The 18,819-nt window shown below is 42.4% G+C and overlaps 1 protein-coding gene across 1 annotated transcript in view; it reads right to left on the minus strand.

Annotated features, from left to right (window-relative positions):
• col27a1a (collagen, type XXVII, alpha 1a) overlaps positions 1 to 17,014 on the minus strand; it is a 65,313-nt gene extending 48,299 nt beyond the window's left edge. The window contains exons 1-4 of the mRNA XM_020081628.2: positions 16,817 to 17,014; positions 12,458 to 12,528; positions 6,215 to 7,731; positions 3,021 to 3,074 (exon numbers count right to left, since the gene is read on the minus strand). Of these exons, the coding sequence (XP_019937187.2) occupies positions 3,021 to 3,074; positions 6,215 to 7,731; positions 12,458 to 12,528; positions 16,817 to 16,869 (1,695 nt within the window). The 5' untranslated portion in view covers positions 16,870 to 17,014. The remainder of the gene's footprint in view (positions 1 to 3,020; positions 3,075 to 6,214; positions 7,732 to 12,457; positions 12,529 to 16,816) is intronic.
• Positions 17,015 to 18,819: the final 1,805 nt, after the last annotated feature.

The raw sequence follows: 18,819 nt of genomic DNA on the forward strand, positions 1-18,819 counted from the left end.
GATTGTGTGCCAGCGGTGCATCCACTCTGCGTTTCCTCTCACACCCTTCTACCACCGCCGTCCCCATACACCTACAAACAGACTCGAAAGAGCTCGTCCCGACAGGCGGAGGCTCCTGTGTCGACAGAGGTTGCCATGGCGACAGCGTCTCACACTCATATGTGTGGGATCAGAGGTCAGGGTTCATGGGTGGTGCTCGGTTGGGATCAATGGTGCTCTGTGTGTCATCATAGAGACTTCCAGTAATCCAGTGCTACGGAAGGTCATGTAAAAAAAAAAAAAAAAAAACCTGGCTGTGCTGCAAACTGGCGTCTCTTAACAGGACAGGAATTTATTTTGTAGAAAATGTTAGTAATCATCTCATGCTTTTCCAACGGTGAGCCTGCAACTTGCAACATAAATTCAGATGTGGAGTTATTATTACAGTGATCAACAAGTAAATGTCCTTTCCCAAATTAGAACCAAACCCTTATTGTTTGAACAACATGTGTTTGTGAGTGCATGCCTGCAAGTGTGTGTACGCATGTGAATATGGGTCTCAGTGTTTGCACACACACACACACACACACACACACACACACACACACACACACACACACAGACACACACACACACACACAGACACACACAGACACACACACACACACACACACACACATGGCAGCAGCAATTAAACTTGATAAATGTTTTGTTTACAGGAAAGCATCATAATCTGTCTCACTCTTTATATAGGCAGGTCATAAACACCACCACATATGTCTATGCTATACACACTGTGGGGTTAGCGCTGTAGCTTGTACACTCCGCTGTGTGAGCGTGTCTGTGTAGTTGTGGGTGTGCGTGTAAAACAAAATGACTGTGAGGTCAGAGACAGACGCTGGTGGTGTGTTTGCAAGTGATCCCCGTTAAAGTGGCATCAAAACCAATGCGATGGCCTATACAAGTGCTTTTTTATTGAGGAGGCTTGTTTTCATTGTTTGCGCTCTGCAAACCAACCACTTCCATGGATAATGCCGCAGGCAGTTCAACAGCTGGTTTGCCGGGGTGGACAAAGGCCACGTCTAAAGCCACCAGGATGTTAATCAGCATGAGGTGATTGGTCGATACATACTGCTGATGAATGAGGTTTGACACAGACGTAGAAGAGTAAGAGTTGTAATTTTATGTGAAGGCTCCAAGCAAAGCTGGAGGGATTGTCCTGCAGTGTATGTTTAATGTTTTGACTATTTTTTTCTATGAATTTGCTGAAAAATATCAGTACCATTTATTATATTGATTAACTGCTTGTTTGTCCTGAATGGAGAAATTGTACTTGACAAACTCCAGTTAAATATGGTTTTCATTTCAAAAGAAAAGCTGCAGCCTGGTTACGCAGAAACAGCTCCACTTGGAGTCCTACTTTAATAATACTTGGCTTGACCAAGTTCACACAACTCCCTGTGCTTGAGCCCAGTTAAACGTTTATTCCAGTTTGATTTGGATCACATGAAATCCACCTAAGTGGGAGCGATGTCGGGAGAACTGCTACTTGTGACGGGATAGGAGGTGCTGCTGGGGCTTAAACAGCTTTAATTAGAGCCAGACAAAGACCTCCTTATACATCTATAATGGAGGGGATCATAGAGACTTTAGCTTAAGAGTCTCTCAGACACAGAGAGACAAAAAAACTGCATGTAATAATAAAAAACATATTAAAATCAAAAACATAGACAGCATATGCATAATGTAGACATGTACTAAAAGCATTGATTATCAATATTTGATATGATTCTACTTGATGAACGAGAAGCTTGTTTGCTTAGTATTCAACAGTAACATAGAGACTTCTCTTGTGGGATATACTATTTAGTCGTGAGAGAAAATGTTAAAGGCTTCAATTCACCCTGAGGGAAACATGAATGTGCACACCAGATTTCATGGCAAAGTCGAGACATTTCATGCCACACCCCAGATGTCAACCTCATGGTGGTGATTGAGAAATAGTCAGAGGATGAGTAAAGTCAGTAGGATTCACCTTCAGGGCTGTTGTGAATAACTGTACCAAATTTCATGGCATTGCATTCAGTAAGTATTGAGATATTTTAGCCTGAGTCCATCTGACAGATGTTGCCATACCTACTACAACCACACAGCTATCTCGGCGAGGACGTGAGGAAGTGAAGGAGAATTCCTGAAAGAAGACCCAAGAATGAGACTATATCTATTTAACTACCTCGGAGAAAGAGGCCTTTCATTAGTCCGGGATGGGATTCCTATGAACTGTTGGTGAAGCCTGCTGCAACAGCTCAGTGAGGAGAAGAAAGTCCAGTGGAGCCATGTGTTCTCTGTCTGTTTACAGTGCTTTTATTAGGCATCCTGTGGCACAGGCAGCCTTTTGAAAGGCCGTCTTTATAGGAGCTTTCCTGTTTATGCTTAGGGGTGGGAGGTCAGCACTCACAGCCCCGTGCTGAATATGGTCAATCTCCCTGCATAGGAAAACTTTGTGCTTGAGTATGTGAGTATGTGAGTATGTGAGTATGTGTGTGTGTGTGTGTGTGTGTGTGTGTGTGTGTGTGTGTGTGTGTGTGTGTGTGTGTGTGTGTGTCAGCTGGATGATGGGAGGGATTTGAAGTGATGTGGGGGCTGGCTTTGCACGTTATTATTGTAACTGCAGAAAGGTCCATGATTTTGCCTTCAAGGCTAGAACACACAGATACTGTCCTTTCTGTCCCTGTCTGTCTGTTAGTCCGTCTGTTTTTCTGAGTCACTTCTCTGCCAAGGGGGTTATTACTGACTGTTTGTGTTTGAGATTTCAGTCATCATGTACGTCAGCAGCAGTAGCAAGAGCACAAATAAACACACACACGAGCCTGCACACTCACACACACGCCACAATAAACCTTAATGAAGACATTAATGTAGCTCCATTGAAAGAAAAAAATCTCAGGGTTGAGCACCAGACAAAATTATTTCCAGACATTAGAGATGGAAGTGTGTTTGATGTAGCTGGAGGTGTTTAAGGACACGTAAAGCCGACTTACCCGAGGACCCTTCTTGCCTGGCAGGCCTGGCTTCCCCGGAGGTCCTGGCAGTCCCTGGGGAGAGAGAGCGTTCGGTCAGTGTTACACATACCGACACACACCGCACAGTTGAACTTATCCTATACCTCAGCAATCTGATTTTATCACGCTCTGTCAAAACCATCAGGTTCTAAAGGCTGCTTTGTGTGTTTCCACAGACAGACTGCACGCTCTGGCTGCAGGATGAAAAAAAGTGAGACCCTCTCCCTTTTCCATCTCAAGGTGATGAGAGTTCAGCCTTATCCATCAGACGCTCTGAGGCTGTGCGGCAGGAAACCGTAGAAACACTAGAAATAACAGGTCATTTCCTGCGCCACTCAAGGCTCCTGTGTGGTTTTATCAGGCTTGCGCTCACTCGTTTTCTTTTCATCAAAAAATGCAGGCAAAGGAGAGGCGAGGAAAAACAGAGCATTCATGGCTGCTGTGGCTAATTAAGCGCTACCTGTATGGCTCCAGATCCTCATGTAAGTGTTTCAAAATTGCAGTTTTAGAAATGCTTTTGTTTCCTGTCAAATGCATTACAGTACTTGTACCATGCTGTTAAACGTGATGGCTCAGATATGACGATGTTGTAAAAAAAAAAGCAGCGTTATAAAGCGCAGTTACTGCCGTGTGAATGTTGTACCCTTTCTGTAGCTTCCTCATCTCAATTTTCACAACACTATGAACTTTAAGCGTCAAGGGGAAACTTCCAAAACAACTTAAAACCTTTAAAACAACGCCAACAGTCTCCATTAAAAGCTTCTTCATGGCTGTTACCTGCATGCCTGTCTGCAATCTGCTTTATATCACTGATTATAATCGGCCCCCTACCACCTTTTCCAGGGGCGACCTCCATGGTTGAGACCACCCCTATTGTTACAGGTGGTGCGCTCAGTGGTAGCCCAAAGACCTGTCAACAACAACACACAACGCTGTCCGTCTTCACACCTCCACCCCCTGGTCTGGCTCACCTCCTTACACTTGTTTGTTTATTCCTATCGTCTTTTCCTCTTTGCACCTGTCCAACTTTAGCATTGCTTGATTCCTTTTTGTCTTTCTCTTAAAAAGAAAGACAGAAAGAAATCGAGACGTTTAAAACATAGCCTGATAACTAAAAGTCTTTAGTTTGAGTTATGTGGACTATGTCTATGATGAAATTAGGGCATTTTCAAATAGTATTATATTATACACTCAGAGTTTTGCTGTGATTTGTGAAAAAAAGAATTTCAAAGTTAACAAATATTGTAGAAAGGCAAATAAAAGGAGAGCGAAAGGGAAAGGCAAAAAACTCAGTCAGTTCAGGTTAGTACATTTTAACCAACAACCAGCACAGTTGAAATAAATCAAATTAAAACTCTCACATGAAAAAAATCATATAAATACATTCAGATGTACAGTGGGACAGATCTCAAAGAAAGTAGTTTTTAATGTGTCAAAAGGAGCCAAAGGTACTTTAAATGGGGAACTCTGCCACATCTGTGCCTGCACTGACTGTTTCTCCTGGCAGCTGTAGTACAGTGCACAGTGAAAAGTCCAAATCATTAACTCAGCTCTGTCATGCTTTAGGCAGCAAGAGTGATAAATGACAAATTTAGTGGTTGAAACCACAGTGAATGGGATGCATTTCATGGGCCTCTTACTTTTATTTCTGTCGTGTGTGTGTTTTTAAGAGCGAGTATATAAAAGACTGTATTGTGAGATGGACAGTGTCTGATCCTTCTGGACTCTGACAAAACACACATTTATGAATGAAATAGAAAGTCTAAAAGATGTACACAGATTCTTCAGACTTTTAAAAGGTTGGATGTTTCTGACCAGTACCAGCACTTGCAAAATTGTTAGTCTTTCATTGAAGACTAGTCTGTTCATAGTTAGATTGCAAGTTGTGCTTTAGTTCAGTGTAATGAGGATCAGGTCAGGTGAGGACGTCACTTCAGCAGTAAATTAGCCAAATAGGCACATAACACTGTAAAATCCACAGTGACAAATTATAGCCAACAACAGAGAAAAGGGCACACAAATGAAAGCCCCTGAACAACTTAATCACAGGGCTAGTTTTAAATACACCTAACACCCAAAATATGCAGAGGAGACATTGAAGTAAGGCCATGTTTTGATGATGACGTTTAGCTTATAACATGTTAAAACTCCCAAGCACTGAACTAAAATATTCAACAACATTCTTAAATATTAAATTCCTCTTTGACTGAGCACAAATGTGATTGTGCATGTGGATCCTGGCTTCTGTTTAGAAGCACTCACAGTTTTCTACACATAACTACTCACAAAAACTACATTTGATCTCAAGAGGTCAGGCAAGATGAAACTGAGATGCCCTACAATGCTGAGTGGGAAATCTATTGAAAAGGTGAAAATGGATCTTGGTGCTTCCCGAAATATACTCCAGGCCTAGTCTACCTTTGCGCTTGCACTAGGAAGCTGAATGGTTGTGTTTACTGACTGCTTTGACCCTTGACCTAGCTTTGAAAGAGGCCCATGTGACCTCCACTAGCCCTCTGTGACAGAGGAATCTGGTGCAGAGACGGCAAGGCGTCAGACCTGACACGTCACACCCAGCCTGGAGAGTTGTGGTGCAAAGAGGAAAGAGGAAAGGAGGGAGAAGAAAAGCAGGATTTCTTACCTGTGTGGTTAAAGGAAATTGTGCCACATTAACCTACATACAGTATCTCTGTCGTCTCTTATTTCCAGCCCCAGAGCTGTTCTGTCAAAGGTGACAAAGACCAAAAGAGACTGGGACGTCTCTAATGGAAGTACTTCACTCCCTTTCACATATTTGCTAAACTAAACCGTAAAACTCTTCCCCCAAAACAGCTGATTCATCACCTCATCATTTTAATCTTGTAGAAAATGGATCCCTGGCAAGGATTTGGGGCTTGTCTGTTGTCTCTGTATGCGTGCACTGTCATATCATCTCTATCTTGCCTGACCAGAACCAAAAGCGACCATTTGACATCAATTTAGATGTTTGACACTGTCTACAGGTTTTGATATGAATTAAAGTATTCTTTCATCTTCTTTATTTACCTTAAATTATCCACAAACGTGGCCTCTGACTATACTTCTGTGTTTCTGTAGTGTCAATTTGCCCTTTTTCATGGCACAGTCTCACAACCACTCTCACTAGACCAATCCAACAGACTTGTGGTGCTTACCGATGAGCCAGCCTCTCCTTTCTGTCCTACAGGTCCAGCTAGCAGGGAGAACTGAGTAGGTGGCACCTCCCAGCTCTGGAAGCCATCAGTAGCAGGTGGTGTTACTGTGTTGTATGAAGGTCTGGTCGGTGGCGGGGTGACTGGAGCCTTGGTTGTTTTGGCTTGCTTTGTGGGCTTGGTGACCTGTTTGGATGTTGGCTTGGAGGTTTTGGCAGTCATAATTTTGGAGATTGTGGATTTTGAGGGGTTGACTTTGGATATTGTTGGTTTTGAAGGGACAACTTTGACAGAATTTGCTTTGGGTTTGGACGGAGTGGCTTTGGATGCTGTGACTTTAGGATTGGGAGATGCTTTCTTGGCTGTGGTGGGTTGTGGTTTCTTTGGGACTGCATCTTGGTCTGATAAAGCAGATTCGGGTTTTGTCTTGGAAGGTTTGGTGCTGGTAGTGGCTGGAATTGTAAGTTTTTTCTTGTTGTCGGTTTTTGAGATTGTCTTTTTGGTGGTGTTATGAGGAGTGGGCTTTGGGGGAGTAGGTTTGGAGGGTTTCAGATTTGAAGCTTTAGAAGTGGTGGGACTTGGGCTTGGTGGTTTTGTGGAGGATACTCTTGTCCTGAGTGGTGCTGTGACTGTTTCCATCCTGGCCTTCAGAGGCGGCAAGGCCAAACCTAGTTGGACTGTGACTGGCATCACAGTTCCCAGCAGGGGTGTAGGAATGGTCCCAGGGTTGAGTTTCATTGTTTGGGTGGAAGCTACATGTCTGACAGCTGAGGCAGCAGCGGCAACACTCCTTGCAAGGCTCTGCCCTGTGGACTTCTTGGCCGTTTCTGGGCCACTACGTTCAGGGGTAGCAGCGGTGGCTGTGATGTTTGTTTCTCGTGGTAGGATTGGCAGCAGGGGAGGAAGGTTAGGCCTATATGTGTCAGCTTCCCTGCACTGTTTCTTAATGTACTTGCAGTAGTTGTGAGCTGCCTGTGCAGAAGGGACCAGATCAAATTGGCAGATGGCTCCTTCAAAGTGTGCTGAGTATTGTTGCTGGTTTGTCCGCCCCAGCAGGAAGGAGCCCTGGAGCTCTGGAGCCAGTCCCTCATCACTGTCCCAACCATAGTCTGCATGAACACTCTGCTCTCCGCAGGAGGCATATAGAGTCACTCTCCGTCCATTAATCCCAACTGCAAGCTGGTGCCACTGACCATCATGGGGCTCATAGGGCAGTGCCACCGAGGTGTTCGGTCCTGTGTGAAGGACCAGATTTCCAGGTACAAGCTGCAGACCAAGAAGGATCTTCCTGTGGTCTGAGAGCACGGTGAAGAGGAAAGCACTGTTGACACGGTGTGAGCGCACACTCAGGACCAGTGCCAAGTTGGGCCCGACGGCTGCTGGGAAGACTGAGCGCAATGGAGCCTCGATGTGTGCCCGCTGGTTGATGATGATCCCTGATCTGAATGGAATGACCCCTGCAGGCACCGAGCGTGACGGCTTTTCTCCCTTAAGCCCCAACTTTTGGAGGATGTCCACATCTAGATGGAAGGGAGAGCAGTGTTAGAGTTGCAAATAATTATGACAGGCTTGTTAATGAAGGTCACACATCGGTGCCGTCAGTCAAAAGGGAAAATGAAAGCCTATTATTGCAGTCTCTTTTAAACCCGGAAAGGAAAATTGGCTTCATGCATGAATGCGAAAGGGAGGTTTTCATCACACAAGGACAATGGCAGGACAGTTGTAAGGGCACATGAGAGTGATTAGTTTTACACCGATCATCTGGACTAAACGTTTTCCACTATATGTGGCAAAAATTGACATAATTTTTTATATATATATTGATGTGGTAGAAACATGGACACTGGAGCAACAAATACATACACAACAGTAAGTAAAAACAATGAAAACAATCATGTGGAAGAAAACTCTTTTAAAATGAAAAGAGTATTCTGAGCTCATTGTGAGAATTTGCTCTCCCTGCTATGAGTGAGGCTCAGCAAAATATTTGCTCTATCTTTGCAAGTGGCAGTTGGATTGACGACACTGGGTTACATTCCAATTTTACAATAACTTTATACGAACAAAACAGAACCACATGACAGGCATGGCAGCATCTCAGCCATACATCTTGTCCCACTCATCTCTCAGCCAACACAGAACAGCAGTTCACATAGAAAGGGAGATTATACCCTGCAGAGTGAAGAGATGGAAAAAAGGTAGCTGAAACAAAAAATGACGAAGAATAATAAACTACTCGTTGGGCTTTGGGACCACCAAACTGCTTCTGTAAGCTCAGTCTACTGCAACTTTAGACCAAACTAAATGACTATGTATAGGTCCAGACAGACATAAAACTAGGCTGACGGTTGGGGAGTGTGGACTGATCCTGGTTGGATTGTGCTCTCTGTGTGGGTAGATGGTGCTGTGGTGGCTTTTGTTTCAAATGTCAGTGGTTTGCAGAATTGTGCTTCTCTCCAGCACTGCAAGTTGTGGCATAACTTTCATTGTATGACTCTTGTGGAGCATAAAGCAGCTTTAAGCAGGCACACAACAAAGCGCCCCATGGTATAAGTAGTTTATTTCCATGCAGGCAGAAAATTCACAATGTAATCTTAATGTGGCCACATTTAAACATCTAGGGAAACAAAAATAAATTAAAGCTTTAAAGCTAAATCAAAGTACAGTAGTTACAATTGTATGATCTTTCCTAACTGTTCCTGTCTTTGTTTGGTGAAATGCCATACTGTCTAGTTATGCTTGTGGTTTTTGCTATTTTTATACAGATATCAAAATCCAATTATTGAGATGAGACAAGGGGGAAATAATGCAGGAGATATATTTATAACTTCTCTGTATCAACATATGTTATTGTAGAGATTCGAAGTGCCAAGACTTTTTCATTGCCGTTCACTTTGTCATCAGAAATGTGACAGCTTGTAGAGGTAATAGTGAAGGGGCTCAGTCAAGGCCAAAGCAGCCAGTACCAGGAACGCAAAATCAGGCTAAAGGACCTAATCCTCTCATAGCAACCACAGGCCAACACTCTCCCTTATGAGGCAAAGTGTAATCTTCACTGTGTTCTTGAATTTAGAGCCACAGAGAGCAGAGCACAGTCTCTAAATGTACATGTACATGTACCACTGAAAATGGTTGCTTCAGCGATATCAAGGCATGGCCTCTTTGTTTTAAAGCCATAGGGGATTAATGAACCAGAGGACATCGGCATCATCAGACAGCATCCCCCTTCTGCTTCCACCTCTCTGCCGTCCTTGTCAACAGAGTCAGTTTGGACATTCACCACCACGAGTCAGTGCAGCAGAATACAGTTTGCAGCCCCTCAGCTGACTCTCCTTTCAGCGTTTCTGTCTTAGTGGTCCCAGTGTTTCTCCATATGACCTGTGATCTCAGACTGAGGCCCCTCACCATCTTTATTGTCTCTGGGCTCACTCTGACCTGTGGTCACTGGGTCTTGTTTAATGGGGACATGTGTACAGAAGCTCTGTTTGTGAAAAGCCAGAAAAGAGGACATGCAACGTTGATTAGATGACAAAAAGCGGAAAAAAGATGAGGGGAAAGGCAGATGGTCAGTCCTGGTCAGCTCATGAGCTGGAAAGAGAGCAGGGACTTCAATGAGATGCTTTTCTTTCTGTAATACCAGCTATGCATCATTAGACCACTGTGAGGATTAAAATATTATAAATTCACTTCTGTCCAGACTGGAATTACTGACTGCTTCTAATACATAACAAGTTTATAACAAATGTTGCAGTTATATCGAACAATATATATAGAACTTAAATTTAGGAAGTATATGTAATATAAAATATAAATTGTATATATACACATCTTTTCAGCATTCTTTGTTCTGTGAAATAGAATTTGTGAAAGCATCTTATCATTGGTCAAAATAAATATTTAAATCATTTTTTGGCTCTGTGAAACGGATCTGAATGCAGGCATGCCTCCCACATAGCCCTTTCTTCATGGTCTTTCCTTGCACTGTACAGGACTGTAAGATTTTCCCTTCCCTCAAAACATTGGGGCTTTATAAAATACGCTGATTAAACAAGACCTACATGGGATTCGGTGTATACCCATCCAAAAAGTGAAGCCTCTCTGTGTGGTCTCATCAGTAAAGTAAAGGGACAACAGGATTTGACAGAAAAGCATGGAGGGGGGGGCATAACATGTATCTCTTCTTCGTTACATAGACCGCTGTTTCCAAACCTTTTTATTTTAATACCACTTTTACAGCACTATTACTGGGGCATGCATTAACCATATATGGTTTTAGATATACAGAATACTGTATGGTTGTGAACACACACACAGACTTGTGTTTAACACATGGCTGGAGTTCATAGCCTCGCTCTGTGCCAAATTACTCAAGTAGGACAGAGAGAGTATCCAAGGCTCTTTACTCTGAAATGTTATCCCTTGTAGAGGATGAAGTCACTCATACAGTCAAACACAGTCAAGTAATCTCACTTGGACTGGCCAACGCTGGTCTGCAGACTCTGCACTGAGCCGTTACTTGACAGAAGAATCATCCTCACAGCAATACATTGCATGTATTCTCACATTATTAGTTTTGGAGTCGACACTTATTAAATGGATGACATACTTGGCGTTGTCGCATGATTTCAATCAGGGACTAATTTTTTTGGCATTTGGTTTTTATTTGGAGAGAGATACAGGCAGAAAATGTAGAAGGATATGACATCTATCATTCATCTCCAGCCAGTATGAAACACGGACCCTGTGGTATCGTGCAACCTAACTCTACATTTTTGAACAGTTTGCAGAACAGAGAGACAATGAAAAGGTGAGAGCACTTTATGTAGCATGCATTTTTTAAAATTAGAATAAAGTTAAATAGAGATATGTCAATCATACCCATTATTGTCAGATTTGACTGACCCTAACTAGCACAGGCAGAGCCTCATAATACTAGCACACTTTACTTCCAAGTTTTTTTTTTTGGTTCACCTGAAAATAAGTTTGTTTAAAGTCTAACATGGGATGGTGGAGGTATGTTGGGGGTAAAAGCAATAAGCCGTCACTTAAAATAACAGATATAAGCTTTTACGTGGCTTATTACAGGAGCCATGTCCAGTTTTGACATTGTAATCGAATAACAATTCGAATTGGGGGAAAAAAGGTTTCAACCTTGTCGTAATTAACTGAAGTGATATTTGGTTCTGTCTGCCGTCAGTTTTCAGTCACTGTGTCGGGCCTATTGAACCCTGTGCCCCTGTCAGTCTTAATCATAATAACAAGAGACGAGAAGGGGCCAATTCACTGGACTGTAACTTCAACTTTTCATCAGGGGAAAACTGCCAAAACGGTACAAAAAGTAGCTCATGAACACATTCTTTCCAGATCTATCAAATCAAAAGTATAGTCATAGATGCTGACTATGTCAATATTGGAACAGTCAATACTGCAGGAAATACAAAAATAAATAATTATTTATATTTGCATCAATTCGTACTTGATGCTGCATCTAATAACAGAGTTTTTGGCTCCTTAGGGAGAGACTGACAAAAAATCAACTTTTAATTAGATATTGCAAACTTCCAGCACTACATTATTCTTCCAGGGTTGTTGTTTTGGCCACCGGATGAAATAAAATCCAGTATTAATTCTCTTATAACTCTGTTTTGGTCTCCACCATCTCCTGAAGAAGATACCTGGCTCTTCTGCTGTTTATGTGCTCGTCTCTAACTGTCTCTGTCTGCACAATGTGCATTTGGAAAATAGTATTTTACTGAAACCAGCTGCCTGCTGCATCTGAAAACAATGCTATGAGAGCAGAGACAGAATGAAAACATGATGTTGAGAACCAGACAGATAAATAATAAGCATTGTTGCAATTGTAAAAATACTGATTGCCGTCAGAACAGTTTCTGCGTAACAGAACTGAGACATTAGTGATTTGAGAGTATTTTTGTCTGTGTAAAAACTTTAAAAATGGTCTTGCTCTGTATCTATGACGTGATCACTCCCTTACTCACTCAACTTAGCTTACTCAACACTTGTCATCATGGCAACGGTTGGCCCAACTCTCAAAGCAATGTGTTTACGTGCTTGGGTAATGACCAAACAGGCGAAGAATAACTACAAAATCCCTCCAGTGCACCAATCATTGTTTTACTGTTTTCTTTTTATTTTCTCCGTAGAGTGGAAAGAGACTGTGGGACAGGGAAGTGACTGAATGGAGATGAGTGAAATATGTGGAGATGAGTGGCAGCCATGTCTTACCTTCAGAGTGTACTTGTGTAAGTCCCAGGTAACAAGTACAATATAAAACGGTGCAGAGCAATAGGGCTCTCCTGTGGGAAGAGAAGAAAGGAAATTAGAAAGAGGCAAGTCATGTAATGGCTAATGTTGAACTATTAAAATAATTTGTACGTTTTATAAATCTATCACATTCTAACTGATGTGTTTTATACAGAATTAAATAAAAATACATAAAATAACTCTTAACTCTTTATTAACAGATTTTGGGTAGCCAGGTTGGGTATACATCTGTAAAAATCCTATTTATTTCTGGTGTTTATACTTTCTTTTTTGCTAAAATTCATTTATAAATTATAGCAATCCTATGGATTTAATAAATATTAATGGGTTTCACATGTTCTAATAACCATATATAACAAATTACGGTATTAATCAAGGGTTTTAAATAGCAACTTTTAAATGTTGAAAGGTTTTTTTTAGGATGTCTTTAATGCTTGCATCAGCTCTATAAAAATCCTAAAATTATTGAAAATTTATGGAAGACAGAACTACTGTTGTTATGAAATCTTTGGCATGTGTCCTAATAGACTACAAAAACACAGAGTTTGTGTTTCCAGTGATATAATAGGGAAAAAATTAATTATCCTTGTTTTTGCATCCCACCAAAACACACATTCAAGAAAAACACGCTGAACCACTGATATGAGAATAACAAATGGGGAGTGGATTCTGCAAAAGCACTTACAACTCTCTTTCCAAAACACACACACGCACAGCTTCAATTTGTGGTTTGTAAGGCATAAATATAGTGGTCTTATCCATCAACCCTCCTCCCCAAATCCAGCACACGCACACACACAAAACGAAATGCTCTCTCTCAACACCCTCACCACATCCAGGTGCACAGTGAAGCTAAAGGAGACTGATTGGCAAGTGGACTGAGAGCTCAGCGGGGGACCGAGATCTGGTGACAGGCAGGGGAGCCACTGTTTACCGCTGGAGGTCATCCAGACACACATGGTCACACACTAGTTGTGGGGGGGGGGGGGGAAATGTGTATAGCAGCTGTGGCTGGAGGGCCACAGGGAAGCAGGCAGACGCGGGCGTGGGCCAAGGACACCATATACATCAACGCGGGAAAGACTACACTACACTATTGTGTAATTGTAACTATTGTATTTTCTGTAGAAAGTTTTACTACAAACAACCACAGGTCAATATGTGAGGACGTCCCCCGCTGGTCTGAATGATCAGGACATTTGTACATAAGTAAGCATATGTGTGTGATGGTGTGCTTATACTTTCTGTGTTTGTGGCATCTGTATCTCGTGCTCTTCAGGCTTCTTGTTACCCATCAAGCTAAAGCACAGTCAACCCAACATACAGCTGGCTATGGTTATTCAGGATGTGTGTGTGTGTGTGTGTGTGTGTGTGTGTAGCCCCCAGACGTTCCCAGCTGGTTATGGCCACAGTCAGTTTCTTATCAGCTGAGGAGAGATCCGCTTTCTGAAAATGAGTCATGAACGCTGAGATCTTTTTTTTTTTAACTGCAGCAAATAACACTCATTCTATCCCTCCGGCTGTTTACATGTGTGGAAGCTGGATCTAGTTTCCTGGGCAACAGCGCTGATTTCTTTCAAATTAAAAATTGAGTGTAGCTTCTTCAGATTTTCAATAGGAAGTGTGTGTGACAGGGTGTATGTTGAGGGAGGTTGCACTGAGGTGGATTTGTGCACAGTGGACATTTAAATCAGTTTGGCTGCCATGTGTAACTAACCACGTCTGGTATGGTTTTCATACATGCAACAGTGGGCTACATGACAAGACTCCCAGAGGAAATTCTCAATGAGTGGACAAAATACAGGCCAGATGAACAATGCTTTTACCTGAGTCATGCATTAAACCCAAGAGTCAAACCTTTATATTGTGCTGTGAGCCGCTGAACTCACATTTCAAAGCCAGGAGGTGGGAGGAAATACTGCTCTCTACTGCTGATACCATCTTTCTCTCCTCACCAGCTGATTTGGACTATGACTAGCAGACACAACTAATTTGCTATAAAAAAGTCATTTAACAGTAAAAAATATATAGTGGAAAGATGCCATTTGTGGGACTGAGCAGATGGAGAGAGGGGGTCAGAATATTTATGTTATAACAGCAAGGAATTTCACTCCTTGTATTTTTAAGTGGATAACCATGTGTCTCATTACATGGTCTATTTAGATGTTATCAGCTGCATGTTTCCACCAGGCAGCTCAACCTCCCTTTTATACTTCTTTCTAAATCATCAACCCCCCCCGAGATGTTTCCACCATCACCGTCTTTATCTTTCCTAAAACGCGACTGCATCATCCGTGTCTAAACTCTGACTCTAACCTCTCGACCCCAACAACACCGTCAACCACTCTTCACACACACACTCACTCAAACAGCATCTGTCTGTCTGCAGACCAGCCAGAGGTGGAGAAGAAGCCACTGAGAGGCCAGTGTAGTTTTTTTCCGCAAGCTTGGACTTTACTCACTGATTCCCCTCAAAGGATTTCCCAAAGGTGATCCTGCTCTGCCCCTTGAGTGCACACACACACACACAAACACACACACACACACACACACACACACAGTGGAAAATTCCTATGGTTGAAAGGACGGTTTCCCTGCAATAAAGAAATCTCTTACTTAAGACAGTTCATGACTAATTTCTTCTTATCATATGAGTCAGATTCTTATTATTGTTTGTGAGGAGAAGGAAGTTGTGAAATTGTATATAGCACAATACGATGCACTGTGAGACTTGGATTTTCTAAAAGTAATTGTGTTGATAATTATAAGCAAAACAACAGTTATATCTCATAGTGTCTGTACATCATGTCTCAAATATAAAAGCTGAATATATACGTATAGCTGTGTGTATATATATATATCAGTGTATATAACGTTTAAAGGAATCAACACATTGAACATAAGTACCTGCATGTAAAAAAGAGTTTGACATAAAGGGCGACACCAAGTGGACATAAGGCGAATCGCTTTGCAGGTAGACGGTCATTTCTATATATCAACTCATGTGCATCTGAAAGATGAATGATGTAGATGTACCACTGTTGATCCATGGCCTCATTTGTCAGGAAATAATCCCTCTAAAGCAATTCTTATATTTCTTTATGCATGGCAGTTATTTATGTGCAACATGCAGGGAGGTGTGATCAACTGATGCCATTTGTAAAAATAGTTTTTCGATAATTATTTATCGAAAAACTACATCAAATGTCTTCCACTTTCAAGAAGACTGTGTCCCCACTGTCTCTGCCACTATCTGAACCAGATGCTCATTAAAGCCAAATATCAATGACATGTTAGAATTGCGCACGAAACAAAGACTGAATGAATGACTTTTCTACGTCCATTGTGCAACAGCTGGCTGTTGCTGCAAGCTGCAGCCGACCCAGCACCAAGCTCAATATATTACAACGGCCCGATGAGTTTTTCACTGTCTGTGAAAATTTATGCTGTAAACACTTGCATACAACATCTGGACAGAGCAGTAAAACTCATGTCGTTCGCAGGTGTTTGCTTAAATGCATCGATAAGTGGTTGTTGTGAGGGAATGTAGCTATTGAATAAGCTGATGTCATTTATTTTACATTCCTAATAATAATTATTGTCCTTTCTTTAAAGATAGTAATCTCATCCATCCTTTTAAAACATTCCTTCTAAGTGCGTAAAAGTGGCTGCGTAAAAAAGAAAACATGGCAAGCATCCTCACAAAGTGGATGCTGATGAACCTCTAATTAAACTTTATAGATCCGAATAATTGCCTGATGTTTTGCTCACATGAGTCGGTCCCTTTAACACTTTTAAGCAAAACATCTGCACTCACCAAATGTAGTATTTATTGCAAATGCTTTCCAATACACTAATCACAATCTGTCTTGTACAAAACGCAGATAGGGGTTCTATTAAGTATAACGTGCAAACATTGTCACCAAATAAACCTGATTATTATGTTTGGTATCTTTTTACAGTTCGAATAAAAGAAACATTTGAGGAGGGGCGGATAAGAACGTTTGATACATTGACCCATTTTGGCAAAACTACGCTTAATGTCATACCATAAGACAAATGGTGACGAATTACACCTATGGTCTAAACAGAGCCCCTACAAAGCCTCTATGGTCCCCAGTGGACATCACTCCTGGACCACAGCCAGCCGGCACATCACAGCTTTACGCACACGGAGCGCAACAGTTCCCTGGTTTGTAACTCAGTCCATGTCAGTGCGCGCTCACAGCTCAGCTCTCTGCAACATCCTCTCATCAGAGAAAACGCAAAAAAACATATTTGAAGCAAATGTTCACTTATGAGAAGCAAATGTTCACTTACTTTGTGTCTAGATGAGAGGTTCTGCAATCTCTCCTTCGGGTGCCTAAATTCATTTGTATTCATTTGTCCCGGCAGTCAAAAACCTGATCCGTTAATCACAGCGTGACTCCTTTGCGAGGGGGACAGCAGAAGACACCGGTCGCCGTTTTACGCATTTGACAAGCTGGAGATGAACTTCCAGAGGACAGAACTCATGTTGAAGTGCCTGTCAAGTCCGACATAAATTCCTCCTGGCACTGGCAGGCCGCTCTGATAGAGAGTTTTCCTGCGCGCTTGTCTGTCGATATTCCCCTGTGTTTCATTCATTTATGCCGATCCAGATCGAGGGCCGTGCAGCCGGAGAGAAAGCTGGGTCCGTCAGGAGGGGGGTTACGGAGTCAGGAGCGCAGTACTCACCCCTTTCCTTTTTAAATAGGCTTTCTGCGGGTAAAGCGATGGCAGAGCTCACCGCGCGGCCAGGTGTCAAGTTACAGACCCAGCGGTTGTGTCGAGGAACTACACGCCTACTCCAGGGGGGCGGCCACATGGATCCGTGCACTGCCGAGGCAAATGAATGAACCCCGGTGACACCCGTGCACAGAGGTTTGAGAATTGATCAGCAAATGAGAGAATGTATGAGTTTTTTTCACTTTTCCAAGTATATCTCAGCTCCCCTTTGGAAATAGACATATGACACAAGGGAACCTATTTGAGTGACAGCTATTAACTGTTGTATTAATCAACACAAACATATTAATGTAGTGCATCTATGTGCAGCACTTTATCACACATCAGGGGCAATTCGGGGTTTAGTCCCTTGCCCAAGGACCGTGAATCAAATGAGCGACCTTCTGGTAAGTGGACGAACCACTCCACCTGTGTGTGTGGAGTAGATGATGTGTGAGAATACATCAGCAAAACAGAGACGTATTAAACTCGCTTTCATCTTTCCTTTGAGATTATCTGAGGCCTATTGAAAGGGAGTGAGGACTGAAGGAGTCACACACACTGGTTTTCCAGTGTTATTGACCACTCAAAGTGCTTTACATTACAAGTTGTATTCACCCATTCACACACACATTCATACAGCTCTCACTGACACACCACTCATTGACTGAAAATTAGGGCTTCAGGATCATGACCAAGGACACTTCGAAATGCAGTGTGGAGGATCGAACCATGGATCTTAGTGGCCTGCCCTCTCTACCCCCTGAGCCTCCACCCACATACATTGTAATTTTCTGGGTAATCGCTCTCTTATTTGGTCACGCACTCTGGTTCAAACAGAGACTTGCGCAGAAACTTGGGCCAGCTCCTACAGACTCTTTTTCTTTCTGTGTAATACATCAGTTTTGCCCACTTTGTCGGACACGTGTTAATGGAGACATGGAGAGTGAGCAGCACCCGGATCAGCTCCCATTACCTTAAGAGGGGTCATGGCGCGGTGCAGGGTGAGGCCAACCTAGCAAAGACCTCTGCAGAGACACTATAGCCAGTAATTACCACCTGACATCTGTTTGAGTTGTTTCATGAACATGTTAGCGACACAGGTGATGAGACATCTTTTGCTTCTCTCAGGAGGTAGTTACATAAGGACTTCTTCACCAGTAGAAAGTGTTTCTCAGCAATCACTCTGTGGATTATTATCCACAGTGATGACTACACTGATTCCGCAGAGACATGGGCTAGATGACTAGTTTTGGTGAACGTGTCCTTTAACTGACAGGGTCAATGAATGAACAGCACTCCCACATCAGCCAAAGTAACTGCCCTGAGAATTTTAGAGAAACACACACTTTCTTCGTCCTTAGCAGATTAAAATTTTGTTTTTACTGTAATTAAAACAATTTGAGGTGAATGCTTGAGATCCTAAGTCTGATTTTAATCATCCTAAAACCACCTTAAACTCACTTTATATATCAGTATTGCCGGACACAGTATGGACAGGTATTTAGACAAACTACTTTGGGAAAACAACTCGCTTAGGAGGCGACAGAGTAAGGATACTGGTGACTTGGGTCCAT

This window comes from Paralichthys olivaceus, chromosome 18, assembly GCF_024713975.1.
Source record: "Paralichthys olivaceus isolate ysfri-2021 chromosome 18, ASM2471397v2, whole genome shotgun sequence".
NCBI lineage: Eukaryota > Metazoa > Chordata > Actinopteri > Pleuronectiformes > Paralichthyidae > Paralichthys > Paralichthys olivaceus.